Genomic DNA, 27,723 nt, shown 5'->3' with positions numbered 1-27,723 from the left:
AACGTCCAAAAGGCAACCAACCAACCACCTATTAGAGGATTTTGCTGCCTTTTGCTCGACTCCCCTCCTCATCAAGTTACTGAATTCTTGATGATTTTGTGAAGTTGGAGCGGAAACAGTAACATGGTCGTCTTCATCCTGGCGTGAGGGAAGGGGGAGGAGGCTTGGGAAGGGAAGTGGAGGGGAAAATGTTCGGCAGATTGCAGAGATACAAGTCGGAGAAGTCGGGGGAGAGAATCGAGGTCAAATTCTCTCAAATTCAATTAAATCAGGTCAGGATTTCTTTGGAAGCATTAGCTTTTTTGTTGGTGTTTATTTTACTCCCCAGTTTTGGTCTTCAGTTGGGTTCTTGAGATGAAGTGGGTTGGTGGTCATTTTGGGTTGTGGGTGTTTCGTTTCCCCCTTTCTATTGTTGGTTTTGTTACTAAGATGAAGTGGTTTTTTGTTTTTCTTTTTTTTCGATATGATATGATATAGCCATAATACAATGAAATTTGTGTGTGCCAAAGAAAGATAATTAGTTGCAAAACCCAGAAGAAAAAGAGCAGGATGAGTAGATTGTGAGGATAAACGAGTGAGGAGATGTAGACCAGATTTTTATTTAATGGCATTTTTAGATGTGGATGAATCAATCAAGCATGATGCGAAATATTTGGTAGAGTTGTTGAAGATCTCATGTAATACAAGAATGCACATTGTAATTCATGCAATACGAAACTGCCATCAAGCATGATGTGAAATAAGATGCATTTGATAGTGTAATCCTTGAAATGTGTTGATCTATTCTCACTACAATCTCACGTTGACTCCTAAAATTATTATCATGATTCAATCGGATGCTTTCAATTATTTTATTAGTTGCATATGAGAAAATTTTCTTTTTGCAACCTATTACCGTATTTGTTATTTCTGAGCGCCAGTCTAGTGCTTACTACTACTTGCTTTTTTGTGTCAAACTGCTCGCTAAGAACTTCCACTTCCAAATTGGCATGCGCATTACTCAATAGTATTGTCTAATCGATGCTTTTAAATTTGTTCACATTCGCCGTTTTCTTGCCTTAAAAGAACAAATATTGCATATTATTTAACATGGCATTGTCTGTTATTTGTACAGCTGAAAGTCCATTTGTCAGTGCACCTTAGAGCATAGTATAAGAAGCTTGTTTCTTGGATTTGTTTCTCTAGAATGTTATTGGTTAAAGTTTTCTTCTGCTACTGAATTTGGTTTAGTTGTAACTTGTAACAGGTTCCTAGAGGATGGGATAAGCTCATTGTGTCAATTACTTCAGTTGAAACAGGGAAAACAATTGCCAAGTCCAACAAATCATTGGTACGAGATGGAACTTGTCAATGGATGGAGACTTTCTCTGAGTCGATATGGGTTTCCCAAGATGACACACCAAAAGATATGGAAGAACGGATTTTTAAACTTGTTGTTGCCATGGTCAGATGCCTGTATGCTGCCAAAATATATGATTGAGCACATTATTTTTACTGCTTCATAACTACATTTGATGTGGCCACTTTCATGTTCTTTTTGTTCAACAATTTATCATCCAATTTCATTTAACGGACTCCTATAATATATGCAGGGATCAGTTAGGCCGAGTATTCTTGGAGAGGTTGTTATTAACTTGACAGACTATATCAGTTCAAAACATCCTCATCCAATTTCATTGCCGCTAGATAAATGCAGTCATGGGACAGTTCTACAAGTGAGCATATACGGATTTAAGCTTCTTTTTTTATATGGCTAGCTTTCCTTTTAACTCTAGCTCCCAAGTCATAACCAAAAAAAGGAACACCAGACCCATACAAACAACATGGCAGACCATTGACCAAGAGTTCATATGCTATAATTCATTTCTTTGATCATGTGCCCTATATGAGACCAATTAACTGCTGTAGTTTCTAGTTTGTATATCTACTTCCTGCATTGCAAGTTTGTCTGCTGATGATGAATAACCATGATCTACATCATTCATTTGCCCCTGATAATCATTGTAATTTCTATTTTTCTATGAAATGAATGTTAATCTGTTTTCTTTTTTCTTAATAATGTTTTACAGGTGAACATTCAATGCCTTACTCCAAAAATGAGATCAAGGTTACTCATCATTTCTGGGTCAAGCTACTTTGTGGAAATTATTCCAGTATGAAGTTTCATCAAGTATACTTTTTTAATATTTTGCAGGGGCAGAAAACATAGGAGTCAACAATCTTCAGACGCTGATAGTCTCAATGTTGACTATGATGATAGACATGAATATGCTCAACCTGACAATATTCTTTCTGGAGGCACTGGAACTTCCTCTAACAAGAATCTGGGTGGCACTAGTCCACTTGTTAACTCAGGAAGAAGGGTTTGTTCCATAACAATAACATATTTATTGTAGCTCAAGTCAAGATGCTAGCCTTAACTTTTTATTTGACTTGTCCAACTGTGATCTTCTATGTCTGAATTGATGTGTGATAGTTTTTTTCTGCTATTCATATGCTTTCTGTTGAATATATTATTCTTCCAATTTTAGGTAGACTAATTGTGTAGTCGACTAGTCGTAGTTCCTTGTCTCTTGCCTGCCTTGTACCTAATTGTGTTAATCTGAGACATGATCCCCCTATTCTACCATCAGTCTGTTATTGCTTGAATTCACTATGCAGTCTCAGAAGTATATCTCAACATAAGCCTGGCTGTCTTCCCTTTGTGATCTGGCATATAAGAGAAAGTCAAGCAAATCAAATATTGCAGCAAATGATTGTTTGAACTGTTAAACAGTAAATCTTGGAGTTGTTTTAATAAAAGGCAAAACATTAGACACATACACATTGTTTTCAGTCGATGGAAAAAAACAATAGAGTTCATTTAGTATAGGTTTCATTTTGCATTCTTCTCAAATGAAAAAGAGAGAAAGGGAATAGAAGCCCATATTGTCAAGAAGTACCTAAAACCATATAGCCTGAGCATCAAAATTACGAGAAAAGTTGAGATTTGTACATCTTATTGAAACCGATCAGTGGTAAACTTGTGTAAGACTAAAAAGCAACGGGCCAGCAGTAAACCAGCTAGGATTCTCAAATCGATGAGAAACTGAGGCAGTAGCTGGCTGCTGGAATGTTAGCATAGCAGTAGGTAGTCCTTCCTCTGCTTTGGCCTTTGAGCAAGAACCATTTTTCATTCCTAATGTCATCTTGTTGAATGAGTTGATAAACATCCATACGAGTTGTTAAGGATGGTGTTAGATGACATTTTAGGAGTAGGAGGTTGAACGCCAAAGGCAATGGCTACATCTCCTGTCCTGGCCATTAATTTTATATCTGAACGATGAATTGTGATCTATGTCACATGGGTGCGGGTGCGGGGGTGCGGCACATTCAAAAACCTTGGGTGTGGGGGTGCGGCAGGGGCAAAAATGTAAATATATAGAGAGAGAAGGGGGGTCCGGGGGTTCCCCCCGACGCGGGTCCAATTTCATAGGGCATTTTTTTTAAATCCAAAAAATGGACCAAAATGACCTTGGGTGCGGTCAACACACCCAGGGTCGGGTTGACTGCACCCGGTGCCGCACCCGCGTCGAGTCGCATCGACGCGAGTGCGGCACCCTGCTAGCCGAATCCCTGTGACATAGATTGTGATGCAGTTTGATTGTGGATCATAGAAATGACACATATGGGGAAGCACCTTAACAGCAGTCACCTTGTCTAGTACACTTTGTACCCAAGATTTTAAAGGCCAGACTAGATATAACTTTGTGACCTAGTCATTCATTACCTAGTTGGTAGAAGATAAAGAATGCACTTTTTGTGTTAAGCCTTCTCTTGAAACTAATAACTTACAATGGCTTGTATGTGTTCAATTCATCAAAGATAATTTTATCAAAGTTTATATTGTTACCCTTTTTTACATGGTAGGGAAACTCCAAAGTCTCCTTGATGTTTGTAAGTAAATAGGCGGAAATACAAATAACAAGTGATAACACTTAAAGATCCAATAATGGACAAGAAATCATAAGCACAGAAAGTGCAAATACACAAACCCACTAAGGGGAAATCACAAGTACATTAAGTCCAAACGCATAAACCCAATGAAGGGTAATGCCAAAATGCAAAAAGAAATAATTTTATTAAGAGAGTGTAAGAGAACTTCATGAATAAGAGGGGAAAACCTCTTTATATACATAATGAAAGAGAGAGTAATAGGGAGCCATTGGGGCTCCTAATAGATAGACATTGGGGAGCCCCAACGTCTATACAAGTGGGTCCCCCAATGGTCCCAATAAAGGAAAAAATAAAAACAGAAGAAATCAAAAAATTAAAAAAATTAAAAAAATAAATAAGGTGTACACAACTTATATAACACTATGAAAAGACCAAAATAAATCGCCATCTCTATAGCATATTAGAGAATTTTGCGAATGTCAACCTTCAACCTATGTCACACAGACTCGGCTAGGGAGGCGCCGCACCCGAGTCGACACGCCCCGACACGGATGCAGCTTCAGACACGGCCCGGACTCGGTCAACGCCGAGTCGGACTCGGTCAACGAGTCGAGGCCGTCCTTGTTTTGGACTCGGTCAACGTTGACTGAGTCCAAAAATGTTCATTTTTAGGGCGAAAAACAAAATATATATATATATATATATATTTAAAAAATATATATAACCAGACTGTGCAACTACAATTGCACAGTCACTGCATTGCACAGTCTGTGCAACTGTTAACGTATACAGCAAGATATTTGGTACTCACTTGGAATGTTATCAACATCAAGACGCATGGTCTTAGCTGTGTCCCCTAATGGGCTATAGCCGAGTCCCCGTGTCCAAAATTTTTGAAATTGCGCCGCACCCATGTGACATAGTCTTCAACTGTCTTTAATGGTGATTATCCCAAAGCCCCTTCATTGACTATCCCCATGATATATCAAAAGTATTCTTCCATTTCATCTTTAAGAACTTGTGGAACGAACCAGAGAGCTCCAAGTATACAAGAAAAATATCTTTGCCGAATATATTTTAAAAACAAGAATATAATATTTCAAACAAGATATATTGAGTCAACTCATTTTTCAAGAAACCATAACATTGATCATGCATAAAACATATAATTCAAAAAAGAGATAAAACAATGATGTATAAAAACTATTCTACGCATTTCAATCAAGCACCATGTGAAAATATCGTTAAGAGGATCAAGCTCAAAGACAACTTGATAAACTTACTATATTCTTAAAGAAAGATATGTGCACAAAGGCACAAAAAATTGTTTACAAAGGAGCAAACATGCACAAAGGCATAAAAGAAGTTATTTACTGAAAGAGAATAAGCATTACAAAAGATTTAGAAAGAGCTAATTAACTTCATGCATACAATTATGTGAACACATATATGCATCATGCAATTAAAGCATTTTTAATGCACATGAAACAATAATAAAAAGATAATCGTTTTTATCAATAAAATGCATATAACAAGCATGAATCTAATCTAAAAAATCAAGTACCTTTAGTTATGAACTGTTAATATATATATATATATATTCTTCATGTATTTATATCAAAATACTTGATAGGGGTATTTTGGTTATTTTTCAAGAAACCATAACATACCTGATATATATATATATTCTTCATGTATTTATATCAAAATACCTGATAGGGGTATTTTGGTTATTTTACTATACATTTTATTTTTCTTAGGATTTTCTATTTCTTATTTTTTGTTTTATTCTTTTTATTTTTATTTTTATTTTTTATATTTAAATGTAATGGTACCATTGGGGTCCCCACACGCGTTGGGGTCCCCAATGGTACCATTACATTTAAATATAAAAAATAAAAATAAAAAGAATAAAACAAAAAATAAGAAATAGAAAATCCTAAGAAAAATAAAATATACAGTAAAATGACCAAAATACCCCTATTAGGTATTTTGATATAAATACATGAAGAAGAATATATATACATCAGGTATGTTATGGTTTCTTGAAAAATAACCAAAATACCCCTATCAGGTATTTTGATATAAATACATGAAGAAGAATATATATATATATAATGGTACCATTGGGGGCCCCACACTTATAGTCATTGGGTTCCCCAATGACTATAATGAGAGCCCCAATGGCCCCCCTCTATGAGCTCCTTTTTCCCTTATAAATAGAGGGTCTCTCCCTTATGTAAAGTAGCTATGTTCTCTCTCTTTTTTACTCATTAATAATATTTTCTTTGCCTTTTGGCATTTGCCCCTTAGTGGGTTTGTGTATTATGCACATTATGTGCTTGTGCTACTTGGTTCTTTGTTAAACTCTTCTAAGAGTTCTCTTGTAATTTGTATTTTCATATTCTTCATTACATGGTATCAAAGTCATTTGGGTTCGATCTTGAAAGATATTTAAGCTCTCTATATTTACCTTACTCTTCGCCATGGAGCATGAAGCAAGAGTGAAGCTCTCCTTCAAGCTCAACGGATCGAACTGTCTAATGTGGACATCGACTGTGGAGAATCATCTTCATGGAAAGAAACTATGGGGCTTCGTGATGGGGACAAGTCTTGAACCAACCTTGAAGCTCACCAAAATCGAAGGTGGTATTGAAAAAACTCTTGATAGAGAGGACAGTATTAAAGCTATTAATGAGCATCAATCTAAGGTAGAAGATTAGGAAAGTAACCATGCCAAAAATTTGGCGTGGTTCATGTACAATGTTGACATTAAGATTTGTGCCAACATTGCTAAGTTTAGAATAGCCAATGAAGGTTAGTTCTTCCTTAAGGGTATGTATAACCAAAAATATCTAGTTAGACAATTTTTTTGTCAAGAAAAAATTTGATCTACTAAACAAGGGGACATGAGTATGCGAGATTATTTTAGTGTCTTGTCTCCCCTTTGAGATGAACTTGCTCTTCTTGAGCCTAAATGGGTGGCTCCGAAAGACATTGAAATGAGAAGAAAACAAATTGAAAAGGAACATTTCTTTCAATTTCTTCACAGCTTTAGGCCGGAATTTGAGCAAGTAATGGCATCCCTTCTTCATAGAAGCAAGGCCTTACCTATTGAAGATGCCCTTGCCGAAGTATGCCAAGAAGAAACTCGTCTTGGCATGACTCATAAAAGTGATGAAATTTTAACTCTTACTAGGCCGGATTGTAATTAACCGGGATATATTAAATCGGTTTGTCCTAAGCTTGAAGGAAAGGTGGCTTCGGTTGGTGAAAGTATTCTAAAGAAAGAAGAATAAAACAATAATGAAGGAGACATTAAAGAAACTCTTAATCTATTTCTTCTACTTCGGGTGCCACCATCGCATCTTCGTCATCTCCTCTAGGTATGTGGATATTAGACTCTGGTGCTTCTTTCCATATGACACCACATAAAAACACCCTCTCTAATATATATTCCAACTCTACATCATCTTATGTTTCAATGGCCGACGAGACTTCTTTAAAAATTGAAAGCATTGGAACACTTAATTTAAAACTTTCTAAAGATTTTTTTGTTCCAAAAGTAAGGGTTGTTCCAAAAATCAACTTAAACTTATTTTTGGTCTCTCAAATTATCAATCATGGTTACCAAGTCTCTTTCTCACCTAAAGATTGCACTGTGCAGGATCTCCAGTCAGGGAAATTGATTGAGCAAGGCCATAGAAGGGGCAATCTATATTTTATGGACTTTTTTACTATACCATCCAAGTCATTTTGAAATTTTGTAAATATCAAAAGTATTAAAGTTTGGCATAAGAGACTTGGTTACCCGAATTTTTCAAAAATGTCTCTTTTCTCTTTTTTGGGTAATACTTGTAAAGAAAAAACCATGACTTGTAAAGAAAAAACCATGACTTGTAAAGATTGCATATTTGGTAAATCAAGGGCTATTCCATTTTCTCAAAGAAATTTTGTTCTCACACAACCATTTGAATTAGTACATTCCAATATATGGGGTCCTTCACCCGGCATATCTAAGAGAGGTTTTTCATGCTACGTAATTTTTGTTGATGATTTCACTAGATTCACATGGATCTATTTTTTAAATCGAAAATCCGAAGTGTTCTCTTTCTTTAAAGATTTGCATGCAATGGTTAAGAATCAATTTTTAAGTAATTTATCTATTCTTAGATCGAATTCGGGAGGAGAATTTATGTTTAATGAATTTCAAACTTATTTACGAAAAAATGAGATTTGCCATCAATGGTCTTGTCCCAACATTCCGCAACAAAATGGGCTTGCGGAAAGAAAACATAGACATATAATAAAGACAACTAGAACTCTCTTAATTTCCAAAAACATCCCAAAATCATTTTGGGTCGAAGCCGTTTTAACTTCAACATACCTAATTAATAGAACACCTTCATCATCTTTAAAAAATCTCTCTCCTTTTGAAAAACTTTAGAATATGTCTCCCGACTACAAAAAGCTAAGAATTTTTGGTTGCAAATGTTTTGTTCTTACTCACAAGAACGATAAACTTTCTTCACGGGATATTGAATGTGTCTTCTTAGGATATGGTGAGAAAAAGTGTTAATGATGTTTTGACTTATTGAATAACAAACTTTATATTTCAAAAGATGTTACTTTTCTTGAAGAAGAAAATGGTTTTATAAATAATCCAAAAGAGAGTGTTGATTATTCCTTTCTGTTGACTTGTTACCTCGAGAAAATAAATCAAACTCTATTGAGACTCTTGAGTTTCTCAATGATGATCATAATGTGAAATCTTTTAATAATGAAGGAAATTATTTACATGAAAACATAAATGAAGATGTAACAAGTAATACACAAGTTTATACTAGAAGAAATAAAAATAATCATCCATGTGCCCTTAACAAATTTTCTCAAAATGCCTCTTTAGAAGAATCTTCACAAAGAAGATCAAATCGTATTTCTAAAGTTTCAAATAAATTTATATCTTATGATTCCTTTTCACCAAATTTTAGAGCTTGTTTAATAGCTCTTCGCTCCTTTTATGAACCATCTCATTATAATGATGTCAAACAATATGCCCATTGGAATGAAGCAATGAAACATGAACTTAATGCACTTAAGAAAGCTCAAACTTGGGAAATAGTTGATCCTCTACAAAGAAAGAAACTCATAGGATGTAGATGGGGTTTTAACGTAAAAACCAAAAGTGATGGTTCTTTAGAAAGATATAAGGCTAGATTGGTAGCCAAAGGAAATGCTCAAGAGTATGGGCTAGATTATGATGAGACTTTTGCCCCAGTTGCTCGAATGACTAGTGTTTGAGTCCTCATTGCAATAGCATCTATTAAGAAATTGCCTATTTATCAACTTGATGTTAAAAATGCATTTTTGAATGGAGATCTATATGGATCATCTTCCTAGCATAAATTTAAATGAAAAAAATTTGAAATTAAAAAAGGCATTATATGGTCTTAAACAAGCCCTAAAATCTTGGTATGATAAATTTAGCAATCTATTAATTAATTTGGGTTTTGTCTCTTGTTATACTGACATTGCTCTCATTGTTAAGAAAACATGTGATTCTATTGTAATTCTTCTTCTTTATGTTGATGATATGATCATCACGGGAAGTGACCAAAAGTGAGTAAATGACATTAAGTCTATACTAAATAAAACTTTTGATATGTCTGACTTGGGTTTTCTGAGATATTTTTTAGGTATTGAGGTGGCTTATTCATCTCGGGGATACATTTTATCCCAAATGAAGCTGACCGCGAACATCTGCACTAAGTCGAAGATTTCAGATGAAAAGAAAGTAGATACTCCCGAAGTTATAAATGCTAAATTAAGACTTGAGGATGGTGTTCTAATTGATGATCCTAGTCCTTATCATCAATTAATTTGATCTCTTATTTACTTATCCATCACCCGACCGGACATTGCTCATGTGATTCATGCAACAAGCCAGTTTCAACATGCACTTACTATAGTTCATATGGCCGTTGTCATGAGAATTGTGCGCTACATCAAGAACACCATCTCAAAAGGGTTTTTCTTATCCTCTTCTTCATCTTTTGACTTAACTGCTTATATTAATGCAGATTGGAGAGGTAATCCCAGTGATCGAATCTCAACTACTAGATTATGCATTTTCTTAGGAGATTCGCTTATTTCTTGGATGTGCAAGAAGCAGCAAAAAGTTTATTTGTCATCCACAGAAGTTGAATATCGTGTCATGACAACTACAACCATGGAAATTGTATGGCTTAGAAGTCTTCTCTGTGATATGGGGATTTTTATCTCAACTCCCTCGAAGATGTGTTGTGACAACAAGAGTGTGATCTACATTGCAAGTAACCATACTTTCCATGAGCGCACCAAGCATATTGAAATGGACTGTCACTATGTTCGAGATGAATACCTTAAGGAAACTATTACGTTACCTTATGTCACATCAGAATATCAGTTGACTGACTTCTTCACCAAGGTGCTTCCAACTCTTCGCTTTTTGTTTCTCCTTAACAAACTTTCGGTTTTCTCCTCGTAAAGTTCGAGGAGGGGTGTTATATATATATATATATATATATATATATATATATATATATATATATATATATATATATATATATATATATATATATATATATATATTCTTCATGTGTTTATATCAAAATACCTGATGGTGGTATTTTGGTCATTTTACTGTATATTTTATTTTTCTTAAGATTTGTTATTTCTTATTTTTTATTTTATTCTTTTTATTTTTATTTTTATTTTTATTTTTTTATATTTAAATATGCTGGGATCATTGGGGGGGCCACACTTATAGTTGTTGGGGTCCCCAACGGTCATTAATATGACCGTTGGGGCTCTCTAACGACTATAATGGGAGCCCCAATGGCCCCCCTCTATGATCTCCTTTTTTCCTTATAAATAGAGGGTCTCTCCCTCGTGTAAAGTAGTTATGTTCTCTCTCTTTTTTACTCATTAATAATATTTTCTTTGCCTTTTGGCATTTGCCCCTTAGTGGGTTTGTGTATTGTGCACATTAATTATGTGCTTGGGCTACTTGGCTCTTTGTTAAACTCTTCTAAGAGTTCTCTTGTAATTTGTATTTCCGCATTCTTCATTACAATGAACCAACGTCTCTATTATAACAATACTCAAGTATTTACTTAAGGGACATACTCACAAAAACCTCAAGGGGGTACACAAGAAGACTCATAATAAGAGTATGCGAAAAAGCTTTATCTATAAACATCTTTCATTAAAACAAGCAGTAAAAGTTTATAAATTTCAAAGAGAGATTTTAAAAATCTTATAAAATGATATTTGCAAATCAACACCAATTTGCGAAAAATTACATTCTCACAAATATCAAGAAGTGTTCTTTTGCAAACTTCAATAATACAATGCAAGATGCATGAAAGTATTTTTAACAAACATTTTTAATAGAAGAGAAGATAAGTTTAGTCAATTTACGAAAAAAAATCTCAAACATCTTAATGAATTTTTCAAATTAGATCATTGGTTTAACCATCACTAGCAATCACCTCCTAGTCCTCCAAACCTCAAATATCAAGTTTATCAATGACTAAACTAAAAGCATAAACAACATGTCACTAAAGGGCCAAAGACACACACGAAGGTGTGTAACAACACTTATAATGATACTTGAAACGAGTGTATCAGTGACTAGAACAAGAGCATAATGCCAATAAAGGGCAAAAAATCACACACGAATATGTAAATAAATATTTCTTGTCTACATATAATGACACTTAAGATAAGTATATCAGCGACTAGAATAAGAGTATAAAGCCAACAATGGGCTAAAAATCGCATACGAAGGTGTGAATAAACATCTCTTGTCTATATATAATAACACTTAAAAAACAAGTGTATCAACGACTAAAATAAGAGTACAAAGCTAACAATGGGCCAAAAAATCACACACGAATATGTGAATAAACATCTTTTGTCTACATATAATGACACTTAGATAAGAGGCATAAAAGGAGAAGACAATCAAGGTAAGAAGGCTTGTAATAGAAACACACTAATGTAATCAATATCAATTTTAACCATATTTCAAAACACCATGGTTTCAAAAAATAAATATTCATCAGAGATACACATAATTAAAATCATCCGTAATAAAGTTAATGGTCAAAGAGCAAATGAATGATACAACACAATAACAATCAGAGATCACATAATTGTCAGTTAGAGTCAAACTACAAGTTGGCAATCTAAAATGTTATAACACGAGGTGCACATAACTCACCCCAACAAACATCTCTGATTAAAAAATAACAAGGTCAAGAAGATTTGATGTATCATATAAAAATCTGTGATGGACAACACAATGCCATAAGAAGGCAATAAATACTCATGAAAATCATTTTTCAAATAAAATATTGATTTTAAAAACAAAATTTTCAAATCAACTTCAATAATGGAAAACTTGGACACTCATATGCTTATATAACTATACAACAACAACAACAACAACTACGCCTTCATCCCAAAACAATTGGGGTCAGCGATATGAACCAAAAAAGAAATTCATTTTGGGTCTTCCACATGAATCCTTTTCCTCCAATCATTTCTATCCAACGCCATGTCCTCGGTGAGGTTCAAAGCATTCATATCCTTTCCTATCATCTCCATCCAAGTCTTCCTAGGCCTACCCCGACCTCTTTTAACTAATATATTTTCCCATTTCTCCAACCTTCTAACTGGAGCATCATTAGGCCTTCGCCGAATATGTCCAAACCACCGTAAACGATTCTCTCGCATCTTATTTTCAATGGGTGCAACACCTACCTTCTTACGTATCTCTTCGTTCCGAATCTTATCTTTTATTGTATTTCCACACATCCATCTAAGCATCCGCATCTCAGCTACACTCATTTTTTGAATATGATGTCTCTTGGCAGCCCAACATGCTTATATAACTATAAGCATTGTTAATATAAGCAAGTTATATAAAGAGTTAACTTGATCTAGTCCATAAAAGGAACCAATTTGAACATATAAAGTTTCAAATTTAACACTCCAATAACTAAGATGAAATCTTAGAATGTATGTAGTGCAATCATATGTCCAACAATATGTCTCATGACAATTTTTACAATCTTTAATAAGCAAATAAGAATCATGCTTATTATAAGCAATTTTAACAAAAAAATGATTCATGAATACATCAATTAAGAGATAAGTGCACTAAGGCATATTACAAGGAAAGAATCCAATGACTATTAAAGAAAAGATAAAAAACAATATATATATATATGATCTTGAAAGAAGCTATTTAGATTTAACTCACAAGTTTATTATCAGACAATCAATGCCATTAAAGAGAACCAAAGCATATGTAGAGATTCTCATACGAAAAACCAAGTGCATACATTCTCATAAAAAGATTAAAAAGACTCATGTATATGCAATAATTAAATCCACATATCTCGTACAAAAGACATGCTTACAAACAAATTTAAGCATATATGCAAGTGGTAGATTTAAAGCACTAAAGTCTTTATATATATTTTAATTATACAATGAGTCAAGAGTTTTAAACATGAACATGCATGTCCATCAAAAATGCAACACAATATTTAAATCATATGCAAGGCATGAGGTCAACAACATAATCATAAGTTCCAAACACCTAATGTCATTACTATTGTTACACGCACAAGTTCAAGTAAGATTATACTTTGTGAAATACAACATCATTATCAAATTATTTTAAGATATTAACATGATTGACGAACCATCTAAGGTCTATAATGCATGTTTATATATATATATATATATTAAAGCAAGTTTTAAAAAAATTTAAGATTCAAACATGATACATATATCTAGTTTTCTTAAAATAAGTAAAAAATGATAAGAAAACAAGTTCAACGATGATCAAAATATCATTTTAAAAATTTCAAAGCATACATTTTGTTTTTAATTTTAATTTAAAACAACATAGAAATATATATATATATATATATATATAACGATAAAAAAATAGTTATATATATATATATATATGTGTATAATAATAAAGAAAATAAATGTTTTTCTCATGCGTAATGCATGAGTTAAATAACACAAGGAATACTTAAGAAATGTAGAATATATACTGAGTAAATCCAAGTAGAAGAGAAGAAAGGAGAGGTAATGAATACTTCACCACCGATCTTTTATGCGATTACAATCTCACAAGAGCTTGATTGAGAACTTCACCTTCTTCTCAAATTTTGAATGGCATGCTTATTGATGCACCGAAAATAATAGTTTGATCACAACCTTGCTTTGATACCATGTAAGGAAATAGGCGAAAATACAAATAACAAGTGATAACACTTGAAGATCCAATAATGGACAAAAAATCACAAGCACATAAAGTGCAAATACGTAAACCCACTAAGGGGAAATCACAAGCACGTTAAGGGCAAACACATAAACCCACAAAGGGGTAATGCAAAAAGGCAAAAAGAAATAATTTTATTAAGAGTGTGTAAGAGAACTTCATGAATGAGGGGGGGAAACCTCTTTATATACATAATAAAAGAGAGAGTAAGAGGGGGTCATTGGGGCTCCCAATAGATAGATGTTGGGGGGGCCCAACGGTCATATTAATGATGGTTGGGGACCGAGGACCCCAACGTCTATACAAGTGGGGCCCCCAATGGTCCCAATAAAGGGAAAAATAAAAAAAAAGAAATCAAAAAATTAGGAAAATAAAAAACCTAAATAAGTTGTATACAACTTATATTCCATTGTGAAAAGACCAAAATACCCCTATCGGGTATTTTGGATAAAACATATATATATATATATAACAATGTTTTCTGCTTAGCCACATAAAAGAAGCTTCTTTTCTAGGTGAAGATGTTTATAATAGTTCTTTTTCAGTTTTGAGTACTTTTTGCTATTATCTTCGTCCCCATGTCAGTTTTCTTCCCTACCTAATCCTTTTTGCTAATCACCTCCATCATTTGTTCCTTATCTACCCAATGGGGAAAGGCATCCTATGCAATGTCCACTGCTTGGTGCTCTAGTATCAACACCATCGTCCATGTGCCAGTTCAACAAGGCAGCATGGGGAAACAACTACCTCAACTAGAGTGAGAGCTGTCATGGAAGTGGAAAACGATATATTAGAGGGTTTTTTAGGTTATGTGGAGTTGACGGTAGAAAAAGAACAGGTATAGTCCCAAACCAGGTTTCATATGGCGTTCCATAGAGCATAGTCATCTCCTACCATCATAAAGGTTTGACATCGTAGCTTTACAAACCTTCATCGTACTAGGGTTTTCGGCATGTTGGTTCGGTACCTAATAATTTGTATATTCTGAGATTGTAATTTGTTGGCCGATGAATTTCCTCAATTACCATAAGGTCTAGATCTACCAAATGTCTATGACAGTATCCTTGTAAAACCCACGATAAAAAAAAGTTTTGGACCCGGGTCGGATCCAGATCCGACCTGGACCCGTTAACCCACGGGGGCAAGGGTTCGTTTAAATCCTCTCCCCCCCCCCCCCTTCCTCTTGCAAAACAGGAAACCCCTTTGGGGTTTCCCTGTTGGGCTCCCCCGATCCCCCTTTAAAACCACGCTGAGGGGAGGGAGGGCTCCCATCGCCTGCACCTCCCTCCTCCTCTCGCTCCCTGCGTGCGACAGCGCCGACGACGTCGACCCTCTCAGGTATTCTTCTTCTTCTTCTTCTTCTTCTTCTTCTTCTTCTTCTTCTTCTTCCGACCTGCCTTTGGAAGTTTTCAACGGTCAAGGGGGCTCCGTCCCCTGATCCTCTCGATCTTCCGACCGGCAGGGGGCAGAGCCCCCCTGCCTTTGTAAATTTACATCAAGCAAGGGGGCTCTGCCCCCTGCCTCTGTAGATTTTCGACAGACAGAGGGGGGGGGGGGGGCTCCGCCCCCTACCTCTGTGTTTTTTTCAATAGGCAGACTGGGGGCTCCGACCCCTGCCACTTACTCGATTTTTCGGAAAGGGGCTGAGCCCCTGCCAGCACTTGGTTTTCGCGACAGGGGCCTAGCCCCTACCACTTTTTTTTTCTACAAGGGCTGAGCCCCTGCCACTCGTTAAACTTTTCCTGCAGGTGCCGAGCCCTTGCCATTTCCTTGCATAAGTCGGCAAGGGCCAAGCCTCTACCACTGCACCCTTCCTTATGGTTGCCAGTAGAGTGGCGGGCAGGAGCTGCGCCCCTGCCCCTTCGCTATTTATTGATGGGCGAGCAAGGGTTGTACCCCTGCCCGTTTCTGTTCTTTACTTTGGCTATAGCATACTAAGTGTCCACACTTTGCAGTTCGCACGACGGATCCTGCTCGTGCCCCGCGACCCGAGTTCTACATCACCTACGCTCGTAGGCACTCGCAGTGACGCAACCTCCCGAGGTAGGGGAAAGTTACACGAGGACTTTTGATGAATTAAATAAAGTATTAGGATTCTGAGATAGAATAATTGATATTTCATGCATGCGTACATATAGATAAATATGACTTGTGATTGCTTGTCTTTATTTTCCTGAAGTTTACATGCTTTCCTGTATTCTACATGCATAGGCTTATAGTAAATTCCTATTACTGCTTTCCTGAACTTGCGTTCTGTTGTCGCACCGTAGGTGCTTAGTTTTGCTAGTACATGTTTGTTCTTGTTGTCGCCCTCAGGCAAGCCTCGCAGGGTGTGCAGGTGCGCGTACAACATTTTGCATCTTTCAAAAAGGTGCGAAGTTGAGTACAAACCCTATAGTGGCGAGAAGAGTGTCTTCCTTATGCAAGGCTCGACTTCTTGAGCACGAAAGCCTGCTTTTAAAGCTAGTGTTCTCTCTGTGAGTTGCTAGATGCAATCATCTGCACCTCAAGTCAGTTACTCGGGAGAAATACTCGGATCCAAGGCGATCCTGAGACTTGTGTTCTTGTTTCGTAGAAACTAAGCTTGCTAACTGAAATCACTTATACTATATCCTACGGAACACAGTGTAGGATTATCCTTTGAGAAACCCGTGATCTACCATCATGGCTAGACCTTTTGACAGGTACGGTATGCATACTACGATGGGTAGTATGAGAGGTCGTTGAGCACCTCGAATTGTGCAATGAGCACTCCGTTGAGATAAATAAAGATAATGATGTTCGCCTCCATAGGCCAAATGCTCGAAGAGCAATGCATGTCAAGTTTGAATCAAATGAAATGCAATATATTAAATGTTTCCCTCTCATCGTAGTCATACCTTTAGATAGGTACGACTGTACTTTTGGACAAGAATATCACACTAGTGTTATGATGTTTGGGTGATGAGGTGGTGGCAACCTCTAAGCGTACATATAGCACAATGTTGAGATCACATAAATGTTGACAACTCGCTTTCACAGGCAAGATGCTCGAGTGGGTCTAGCAGACCAGAGCATGTAGAATGGGGCGATGGTTAAGAAACCCTTGTCTTGCCTATTCGACTCTCACGGTTTATCAAGGGAGAGGATGCATGGTACAAAAATTATGATAGACAGGTTGTTAACAACCACCTCACGGGCAAAAGACTCGGCTTCTCCAGTCATCGGAGTTAGGAGAAATGAGACTACCATAAATGATCCTAGGTGGTAGCTCCCTGGTACTTCTGCAGAAGTTGGATGTATCCATGGGCCACGAATGCCTTTAGGGATTTACTCTCTTGGTCACTAACCGTCCTCTTAGGAGCGGATTCAGTCAACCACCCGGGCTAATGACAAATACTTGACATAATAAACCCCGGATCGGTCTCGATTGTTTCTACGTTTTGCGTCATTGCGTACCCACAGGCCAGTTAATATCAGAACTTAAAGAATATCATTTTCACAATAGTTGTAGATTAATGAGATTTGTACTGCTTACGATATTACTTATATCTTGAGATGAATATCTCTTTCAGTATAGTAGTTCTTTGCATATGTTGCACATAAAAATGGGTGAAAATGCACTCTTGAGAAAATCACAAAAGCCGTTTACCTTGTGCACGAATCGGCCCCCAAATTGATCTCACAGAACCTAGGGTGTGTGGGTTTCCTTGCAACAACCTCTAAATATATGAAGAACTCGGCCATCAAAAGGCCTTTTAAACCCAAAACAAAAAATCGACTTTCGGGCCATTTTTAAGTGTGATAGATTCATATCATACGATACGACACGATATAGGAGTGTATCGTACGATACACCCGATACGGGTATGATACACACTCATATTGTGATACGAGTGTGTATCGTATCATAAAGGCCAAAAGTAATGATACATAATACAAACAACCTTGATATATACACACTAGAAGACTCAAAGAGACGTTGGGGAGATCCCAACGACTCTTTGGGCTTTTTACTATAATGCCCACAACCTAAAACTAAATTTCAATAAACAAAAATAAAAATCTAAAAGGACTGTTGTGCCTAGAGTTACCAGTCGAGGAAGCGGGAGCGGGAAGCGATATGAGAAGCGGGAGCGGGAAGCGATATGAGAAGCGGGAGCGGGAAGCGAGGCACTTTCAAACATTTAGGAAGCGGGGAAGCATGGGATCACTTAGAAGAAAATTACGAACCGTCTCAAAAGCGAACCGGAATTGAGGGGGAAGCGAAAAAAATGAAAAAAAATGGGGAAGCGTGGGGGAAACGCGCTTCCCATAAAAGGGAAGCACGCTTCCCAAAAAAGGGGATGTTTCCCCTCACACTTCGGAAGCGCGACGTTTCGCGCTTCCCCTTTTACCTAGGCGCTTCCGGTAACTCTGGTTGTGCCCCTACTGGGCACATCCTATTACATTACATTAAAAGACTAAAATACCCCTAATGGGTATTTACCTATTACAATGATAAAGAGTATATCTACATAATTTATGTATACATTATATATAATATATACATACATATATATGATATAACTATATATACATATATATATATACCAAGATACATATATGCACATCTTAACACATAGGAGGGTTCATCCATCTAGATATGCATGCATGTGTACCATTTGATATTCCCTTCCCCTCTAACTATGTTCTCTCTCCATTTGCAGCAGGATACGAGTTCTTTGGCAGTGCCATTACAAAATAGTTCTTTATCAAGAGAAAGCTCAGTTACAGGTATGCCGTCTAGAGACAGTTTCAGCGGTGACATGACAACATGGCAAGATTTAGATGACTCCAGAAATAACACATTCAGAGCTGGTTTTGTTGAAAGCCGGTACAAATCAAGTTCTTCATCCTTCAATTCAAGTGAAATGGGATCAGTGGGTAACATTGAGAATTTGGATGTTATAGATCAGAGTTCTCCACAGGCACTTTCAGCATCCTACACAAGGACAGCTGACCCTAAAGGCTTTCTGGAAGCTGCAGAATTGACAACTAAGGAGCTCCGATCAGAAGCTACGATGTGGGAAAGGACTGCCGAAAAGTTAAAGCGTGAAGTTGTCAGCCTCAGGAAGGAGCTTTCTGACCAAACAGAACTTAACAAAAATCTTGGACTTGAAGTTTCTGAAGCATGTGCTGAACGTGACTGTTTGAAGCTGGAGTTACACAACTTGCAGACATCTAAAGAAAAGCCTTCTTTTAGAGACAATTCAATGATTAATGATGAAGACATACAGAACAAATTGACAGAACTGAAAGAAGAAATTGAATTTCAAAAAGAGTGCAATGCCAACTTGGCTTTACAGCTAACAAAGACTCAGGAATCAAATTTGGACCTTATTTCTGCTATACAGGAACTTGAAGAGATCATTGAGAAGCAGAGGCAGGAGATAGACAGGATTTCAATGCATAATGGAGGACCTCTAATATTACCGAATGAAGAACTGGAAGTTGAGGATGGAGCCAAATTGCATGCACCACATGAAGGGAAACAAGAGAAGGATTTAGGAGATGATGAAGAAACAGCTGTAAATTTTCAAGACAAGATAAAGGATAGGGAAAATGATGACCTAGTTATCCAGTTGCAGGAACTCCTAGAATCACAAAAAGAAATGCAATCAGTTGTTCTGTCACTACAGAAAGACATTGATGGCAAGAACAAGGAGATCGAGCATGAAAGGGATCTTAAGGACCAAGCTGTGTTAAATGTCGAAGCAGAATGGAAACATAAATTATCTGCAAAGGAAGAACAGATTATCAAACTGGAGGTGCAAGTCACGGACTTGCTTAACAATCATTCTGTGCAGAATTTGGTACAATCAAGCAGCAATAATTCTGAACTATTAGAAGAAATTGAGGCATTAAAAACTAAAGTCCAAGAACTAGAAAGAGACTGTAGTGAACTCACTGATGAAAACTTGGAGCTTATATTAAAGATGAAGGAAGCAAACAAGGCAATGGTAAAACCTGTACATGAGCTGCCAACTGGCAATTCTAATGAGACTCATAACCCAGGGACTGAAATTGTTGGAGAGGGGAAGCTTGTTAATGCAGTCACAAATCCTGAAAAAGTTGACCAACATAGTTCGGAAGAAGAATTTCTAAAGATAATGTCCAAGATTAAGAAGCAACTAAAAATATCTTCTCAGCTTGTAAATAGTCCATGGTATCATATTGTAAACAATTTAGAAGCTGACAACGGGATGGAACTATTCCATAGTTATATTCTGGATGATGCTTATTTGGTAGAGGAGACTGAGGATTTATTCAACCATTTCCATGAATTTAACAAAAGTTTGGAGGCAAAGATTTGTGAGTGCAGATTTAAGTTTTCAAAAATTGATTCAGGGATGGAGCACGATACAAATGTCTCAGAGACGCGCCAGTTGCTGGAAGATCACAGTGCGAGGACCAATGATCTTGCTAATTCAATTAAACTACTTGAATGTGTGAAAATGGAACTGCAATCCGAAATTGGGGAACTAAATAAAGAGCAGGCTGCAAACAGGTGCAGAATACTCGACTTGGAGACTGGACTGTCCTTGAAAAATGAAGAGATGGAGGCTCTGAGGCTTGAAAAGGGAGATCTAACATCCCATCTTGAAAAGTTACAAAAGGAAAAAGATTGCTTGGATGAGAATTTAAAAGATGTGGTCAGGGAAAGTGGTCTTGCTTCTAAATGCTTGGATGATGCACGTCAGGATTTGAGGATGCTTGCTAGCAGTATGGATTCTCATATTTCTGCCAGGAGGTCCTTTGAAAATAAGTCAGTGGAGCTAGAAAATGTAAAAGAAGAAGTAGAAGCCCAATTATCTGAACTGGAAGGGGAAAATATACAGTTATCAGAGCGCATATCAGGCTTGGAAGCTCAATTAAGGTACTTGACAGAAGAGAGAGAATCCAGTAGATTGGCACTTGAAAATTATAGATCTCACATCTTAAACCTTCAAAATGAGCGAGAAAGATTGGAAACTGATGTTGAAAAAGAAAAGGTGCAGCTAGAGTTAAAACTAATAGAGGTGCAAACAAGATTTTCTGAGGCTCAAGAAGCAGCTGAATTTTCAAGACGTGCTCAGTCCAGATTGCAAGATAAAGTTGAATTTCTTGAAAAAGAACGCGACTCCCTTCAGAAAATGAATGTAGAGCTTAGGAGACAAAGACTTGACCTGCATGACAATTGTGAAGTCCTAGAGGGAAAATTTTGTGCAATGCAAGATAAGTTTTCTATTTTCCTGGAGAATGTTGAACACTTGGAGAGGAAACTTGACTCCATTCAAAATGATGTCTCTGTGAGAGAGAAATCATTTTCTCTTGAAGCTGAGGCTCTCACTATACAGTGTAAGGAGCTTGAGGCGAAACTCTATGAATCGGATAATCTACTTAACCAGATGAGTTTAGATATGAATGTTGAAATTCAGAGCCTTCAAGGTGAGGTAGAATGCCTTAAAGCACAATTGTCCATGACTGATGATCAGAGGGAGGTATCAGCTTCAAATGCAGTGGTTGAAATATCACGCTTGCAAACTGAGAGAAAAAGGCTTGAATGTGTTCTGCAAGAAGTGTATGATAAGGTTAAACGATGTGAAACTGAGCTGTGTACCACCAGACAGCAGTCCAAGAATAAGGTAGAAGAGTTGATGGGTTTACTTGCTGCTTCTAAGCAAAATGAGCAAAGCCTGAAAACTGACCTTGAACATATGCAGAAAGTGCTAGAGGATGTAAAATCTAGTGATGCCAAGTCGAAAAAGATGTCAAATGAACTGGAGTTAAAGGTTAGGACTTTGGAATATGAGAGGCAAAAACTAATGGAAGAAATAGATGGTTTGAGTGACCAGCTACAGAAGGCAGTGCGTCTTAAAGATGAAAATTTGGCACTTAGGAGCTCACTTGATGAGATTACATTTGAAAAGGGTAAACTAGAAGCATCTCTGAAATCAGTTTCTGCTGGATATGATGAATTGAAGGCAGAGAGGCTAACACTAACTGAAAAAATTTCAAGCATGCAGAAAGCTATAACCAAGGGAGAAAATGCAAAACGCAGTAGGGATGCTTTGGAAGAAAAGATTCTGCGTTTAGAGGGTGATCTAGTTGCAAAGGAAGCATTATCCACTCAGGAGGCAGAACTTAGAAATGAGCTTATCCGTCTTAAGCGAGCAAATAGCCAATTGCAGCGTAAGATGCAGTTGCTTGAGAAGGAGAAAGATGATGCACAGAAGAGAATCCATGCCCTTGAGCAGGAGCTCATAATGAAAACTGAAGGGCCTCTGTGGGAGGAGAAGGAAGTCCTTAGCGGGTCAAATGGTGAACAATTGCATATTCTGGAAAATGGAGTAAAGGATGTTGATATTCTCTGCGAGAAGATACATACTGTTGAGGTGAAATTGGTTTCAGATTTACTTTATTACCATACAATGGTGTTTTTTGTATCTACTCAAATTTCTGGTTACATGAATTGACCAGGATGAAATTGAAAAGCTCAACGAGAATGATGAAAGAACACCATCCACAAATCTTGACCGGCCACAACAACTTTCACTGGGAAAACAAAATTTTGATGATTACAGAAGTGGAACGAAGGTTATCTATTCTATTTTCTGTATTGTTTCTTTTTCATCAAAGTGGAATTGAATTTTTTTCGGTTTCCATTATATCAATTGTTTTTGTTCTAATAATCCCCTCATTCATTGTGAAATGATGTACTAATTATTTTTTTCAGCTTGGAGCATTTGTGTCATCCATAACCACTTTTTCCTGATTCTAGTTGCAGCACTATGCTGCTGCATAATTGTATGGCCTGCATGTGAGATTTTGATTCACATATTGTTATCATTTTTTGTCCATAAAACTCTCTTTCTGATATACATGATGATGGATAGTTATTTGTAGGAGGCTGTCAATTTCACTCCATCACCCAACAATTGAGTTGTCTTTCCCAGTCACTTGTTTGCTTCATGTTATCTCGTTGAAATTCATTTTCCATGAGCACACAAAAGTGTTGAGCTATTCTCTTGCGCCATATTGCATCTATACCATCTAAATGTTTTGTTCCTACATTATGGCATTTGTTTTCCATAATGATTCTTCTGTTTTCCTTTGGTATACTCAGTTGATGCTGATGATTCATATTTATGTATGGAAGCAGAGTGTTTCTCTCTGTAATAGCACCATATTTTCACTATCAATAATGAAGCTCTTTTCCTTCCAAACACCTTTGATTCTAACTAGTGGATCTGATATTTTAAACCAGTACCTGACTGTGCAATTGGTTGTCGATCTCAGCTACAAAATATTTATTGATTAAACACATTCGGTTTTACAAGTCTCATTGAGCCAAAACAATTGTTCAAGAATATTACATTAATTTCTGCAAGTGTTTAAGCTTCTCTCACATTGTGTTACTGAGTATGCCAACTGGATACTTCTTTTACCATAAGAAATTGACCATGAAGCTCTAGCACCTAATGAAACATATCATCTGTTCCATTGATTGAGATGTAGAACATTGCTGACCAAGCAGAACATGCACCCACACATGCACAAACACATTTCACATAGATATGTACTTCTTGATAAAATGTGTATGCATCTTAGAATTTCTGAATGCTAAAAAATGCAGTAGATTTTGTTTCTTAATATTTGTCCATCGCAGGTGGACAACGAATCTCAGAGAACAAAAATGTTGCATGAGGAAAGCACAGGATGCAATCATCATATCTCGAAGATGCAATCTCTAGAAACTGAACTGGCTGAAGCTTTGGAGGCAAATAAGTTGTACAAAGTACAGTTAAAGAGGTAATGTTTTAACACTTTTTTTTTCTTTTTCTCTCCACTGGGCAAGCAGAGGGACTAAGTTGTAAGTCCTAACCACCAGGATTTGAATCTGAGAATCCTACCACCGCGGTGGTGACCCATGTGGTCAGCGGGGTCCTGTGTCGAGCTGAGGGCCTAGGATCAAATCCTGCTGGCACGTGGGAGCTGCCTTTGCTTTATCACGGTTGGGTCATGTAAGGCTGGGTGGTCCTGTCCTCAACCCGGAGTTTTACCTTGCAGGGAGGTGGGCCCATTAAGTGACCCAGTTCTCGATGAGGGTTTTACTTCATAAAAAAAAAACTGAGAACCCTAAGTTGAGACAGTGCAACTGTACCAGTCTAGCTATCATATTTGACCCAAAACACAGTAATAGATATTGTAATATTATCATGCTGTTTATATACTTGTTTTTTTTCATATTTCTCATTTTTTACATCATTTGTATATTTTAATTTGTAAATTTAATTACACCAATAATTTTCCTGTGATTTTTCGTCCACAATATTTTTTAATTTATTGCAAGGTTTTCTCTTCCCAAGGGTAGAATCTCCATTTTTACCTTTTCTTTGTATCACTTTATGTTCTATTTGCTAATGAATCCCTTTGCAGTACTTAATGGAACTTATAATATTGCTTACAACATATTATCAGTGTTTTACCAAGCATGTAGTTTCATTATGTCAGCTGCATATAAATTATCAGTTGATACTGGTTCTGCTCAATGTGGATCAGGTTCTAAGATGGCACTGGGCTCATGAAATTTAACATTTCTCAGAAAGATGTCCCACATTTCCTTGTGAATCTGAATGCTGTTATGCCTAATATGAGGAGACAGACTTTCAGATCTAAGTTCAACCATATTTTTAACTAGTGGAGATTTGAGCACTCAATAATGTCCATGAACTTGTGAGGCCATTGCTGGACATCTTTTCCAGCTGTTAAGGATCTAATACTGCCTTAGCAGTTAGATTCTCATATGAATTTCCTTAGCCTCTTGCTCTTTTTAAGGCTGGCCATGCTTCCAATTTTCTTATGCTTGAGCTTTGATCAGAAATTTCTTGCATGTGATAATTTTAATTCATTGAAGTATCTCACATAGATTAGATGGTTTGTGATATCTTCATTGTCATGGCCTTCATCATGTCCACCTTTCATGATCAGCTGCATCATCATGTTTTATCCCATCTATTTTGATGAATCAACTAATGAAATTGTCGAAAACATTTGCAAGATAATGATATGCAAATATATATGTTTAAGCAGGCTGTTGAGAATTTTCAAAAATCTCTGAATTCAGCTTTTATGACTTTGTATTTGCTCATTGAATCCCATCTGAGGCAATGTCATTGCCTGTAAAAGTAGGGTTGACAGGAATTTGGCCACTTTGTATCAGAGAAAAAGAATGGTCACAAACAAATCCTTTTACTCCGATATAACCTCTTTTCGATATTATCAAATCTAATGCATAAGAAATATAATTTTTCAAGAGGCAAATAGAGATACTTAGCACTTCATCATGCAATATTAGTTCTTCAAAGAGGCAAATAGTGTGTGTGTGTGTGTGTGTGTGTGTGTGTGTGTGTGTGTGTGTGTATTTTACTCTCCAAATTTCCAAAAATATTTTAATACTATCAAGTTGTAGCCTTTTCAAGATATAGTGTTTGATTCTGCAGTTTTTTGTGCGAGCCACCAAATATTTGTGCATCAACACTTGAGAACCTTGGAACCTTCGAAGAGAGGCTGAAGGACTTGCAGGAATATAAACAAAAAACATCTTCTCTTGAAGCAGAGCTCAAAGACATGCGCGAGAGGTATTTTCATATGAGCCTCAGTTTTGCTGAAGTAGAAGCGCAACGCGAGGAACTTGTCATGACTGTAAGGTCCCTCAGAAATGGAAATTAGCTCTCATGTAATTATGGGCTCTCATCCATGACTACATCCCAATTGTAATTTTTTATGCATTTTGGAGCTTATTCTTTTCATTATACATTTTTCGCCGACAAAGATCGTTAATGTACATAACGAAGGAAAGAATATCTCTAAGTTTTGACTAGATGTTCTTATTACAAAAGTCTCCTGTAAAGGATACTGTGGCGCAGCAGTTCATCACTTAGTTGTATTGTTTCAATGCCTTCTTTGTATCATTCGTCAAGAGTTTTGGTTGCTTGTTGGCTTTTGTTCTAGAAAAAATTTAAACTTCCATAATTTCTTAGCATTCATGAGTGCAGTAATAACGTGATGTTTAGCTTGTCCACTACACATGGTACATCAATTTTCAGATCATGATACTCATCCAAGCTGCCAACCCCATGAGCTATGTAATTAATCAAGATTCCTCACAGATGGCATTGATTGTGCAAATGTCATGCGAGACTATCACAGTTTTCATGGAACCATCCTGATAATTCTGTCAAGTTTGTATGTTGGAACTTGGAACCCCATTCCCAAGTATGTGCCGCATGCTTTTCCACTCATATTAATGCTGCTAATCATGTATTTGCCTAAGTAATTTGTTAAATCATCATGCACTTACGTATCTACACAAATGAGATAAATAGGGACATTTTTCTCCCCACCCAATGCAATATCCAACCGATCCCATGTATCCATCCATGTAAAGTGGGTCTATGAAAGGTTTCTGACATATTCATACTTAACAATCACCCAGCCCAACCCCCACTCTCAACGATGAAGTTTATCCCCCCATCCTCCCAAGTGATAGAAGAAGGAACAAGTCATCTTCTTTCCTTTTCTATTATTTCAATCTGCTTCAGTTTTTAGACACTTGAATTTTTGACGTCCCTAGATGTAATAGAGAGTAGGGGTGGACATTGGGCCTGGTACCCAATTGCAATCGGGTACCCAGCCAGATATGGATTGAGCCTGAGCTGCAGATTGCAGACTTGGCCTGATTACTAACTGGGTCCAGCACAACAAGTCTGGTAGCGCAAGCCCAGCCTGATTCCAGCTCCAACCAGATAATAATTGGCCCGAGCTTATGTAAAGCTCAGGTTCAAGTAGGCTCTATTCAAGCTGACCCAGCTCAGCCCGATGTCCACCCCTATTAGAAAGATGGTAAATATATAGTATTGAGCTTAGGCGATCTACTGCAGGTGCTTCTCCCATTAGAATTGAGTGGGCTGCGTTGTATCAACAGTAACACAAGGACATGTGCACGCACACGGTCGGATCATACGATCAGTTGCTCAGTTGATATCGAGGTTATAAGCTTGTGAAATTAAACTGGGGTTCATCAGGTGACACATCAGATAGTAACAGTTTTTGAAATCCAATGCAAGAAACAAGAGTATACATTTGCAAACACATGTACACACAGTACCATAAGAAAACAATACAACAAATCCTATATTTAGTTAATAAAGCAGTTATGACATCTTCCTGGCCCGCCTAAGCTTCTGAGTAGCTTCTGAAAACTTTCTAGTCAGTTTTAAGAGGCTGCCCTATATGAAGAGTGCAAGGCACCACCATTGAGATGATGGGCAGAATGTTTGCCATGATTTTCTGTTACTTGACCACTTAAAGATGTTAATAATGTCTTGATTAGCCTCTGCAAATTTCCCATTGCTCACCTGTTTCAAAAAAAA

General features: G+C 36.9%; 2 protein-coding genes across 4 annotated transcripts in view; one reads left to right on the top strand and one right to left on the bottom strand.

Moving 5' to 3' along the window:
• Window positions 1–26,283, top strand: LOC149821752 (uncharacterized). Of its 3 annotated transcripts, none has more exons than XM_089980524.1 (9): window positions 1–272; window positions 1,247–1,455; window positions 1,593–1,715; window positions 2,070–2,107; window positions 2,195–2,363; window positions 18,976–22,683; window positions 22,769–22,885; window positions 23,958–24,100; window positions 25,792–26,283. In XM_089980524.1, exons 2-9 carry the CDS (start codon window positions 1,450–1,452, stop codon window positions 26,018–26,020), a joined length of 4,533 nt encoding a protein of 1,510 aa, XP_089836650.1. In that variant the 5' UTR covers window positions 1–272; window positions 1,247–1,449; the 3' UTR covers window positions 26,021–26,283. The 3 variants fall into 3 exon arrangements, with proteins under 3 accessions (XP_089836650.1, XP_089836649.1, XP_089836648.1); XM_089980523.1 differs by having other exon boundaries at window positions 4–272; window positions 1,247–1,444; window positions 18,979–22,683; XM_089980522.1 differs by having other exon boundaries at window positions 4–272; window positions 1,247–1,444.
• A 1,051-nt stretch (window positions 26,284–27,334) lies between these two features.
• The window catches only part of LOC149821751 (protein BTR1-like), a 46,629-nt gene continuing 46,240 nt past the window's right edge, over window positions 27,335–27,723 (bottom strand). Inside the window, exon 9 of the mRNA XM_089980521.1 lies at window positions 27,335–27,708. The gene's annotated coding sequence lies outside the window, so the exon portion shown is untranslated. The remainder of the gene's footprint in view (window positions 27,709–27,723) is intronic.

Source organism: Nuphar pumila, chromosome 11, assembly GCF_984573655.1.
Source record: "Nuphar pumila chromosome 11, dmNupPumi1.hap1.1, whole genome shotgun sequence".
Classification (NCBI taxonomy): domain Eukaryota; kingdom Viridiplantae; phylum Streptophyta; class Magnoliopsida; order Nymphaeales; family Nymphaeaceae; genus Nuphar; species Nuphar pumila.
Note: the sequence above shows the minus strand (reverse complement) of the source record. Positions and strands in the feature narration are given on the sequence as shown.

What these genes read in the sequence shown, in the direction of transcription:
- LOC149821752 (XM_089980522.1), top strand. Translation starts at nt 189, where the DNA reads ATGTTCGGCAGATTGCAGAGATACAAGTCGGAGAAGTCGGGGGAGAGA. An exon ending in AGAAGATACATACTGTTGAG is followed by an intron (nt 22,684 to 22,768) that starts GTGAAATTGGTT and finishes TGAATTGACCAG; the next exon opens with GATGAAATTGAAAAGCTCAA. An exon ending in TACAAAGTACAGTTAAAGAG is followed by an intron (nt 24,101 to 25,791) that starts GTAATGTTTTAA and finishes TTGATTCTGCAG; the next exon opens with TTTTTTGTGCGAGCCACCAA.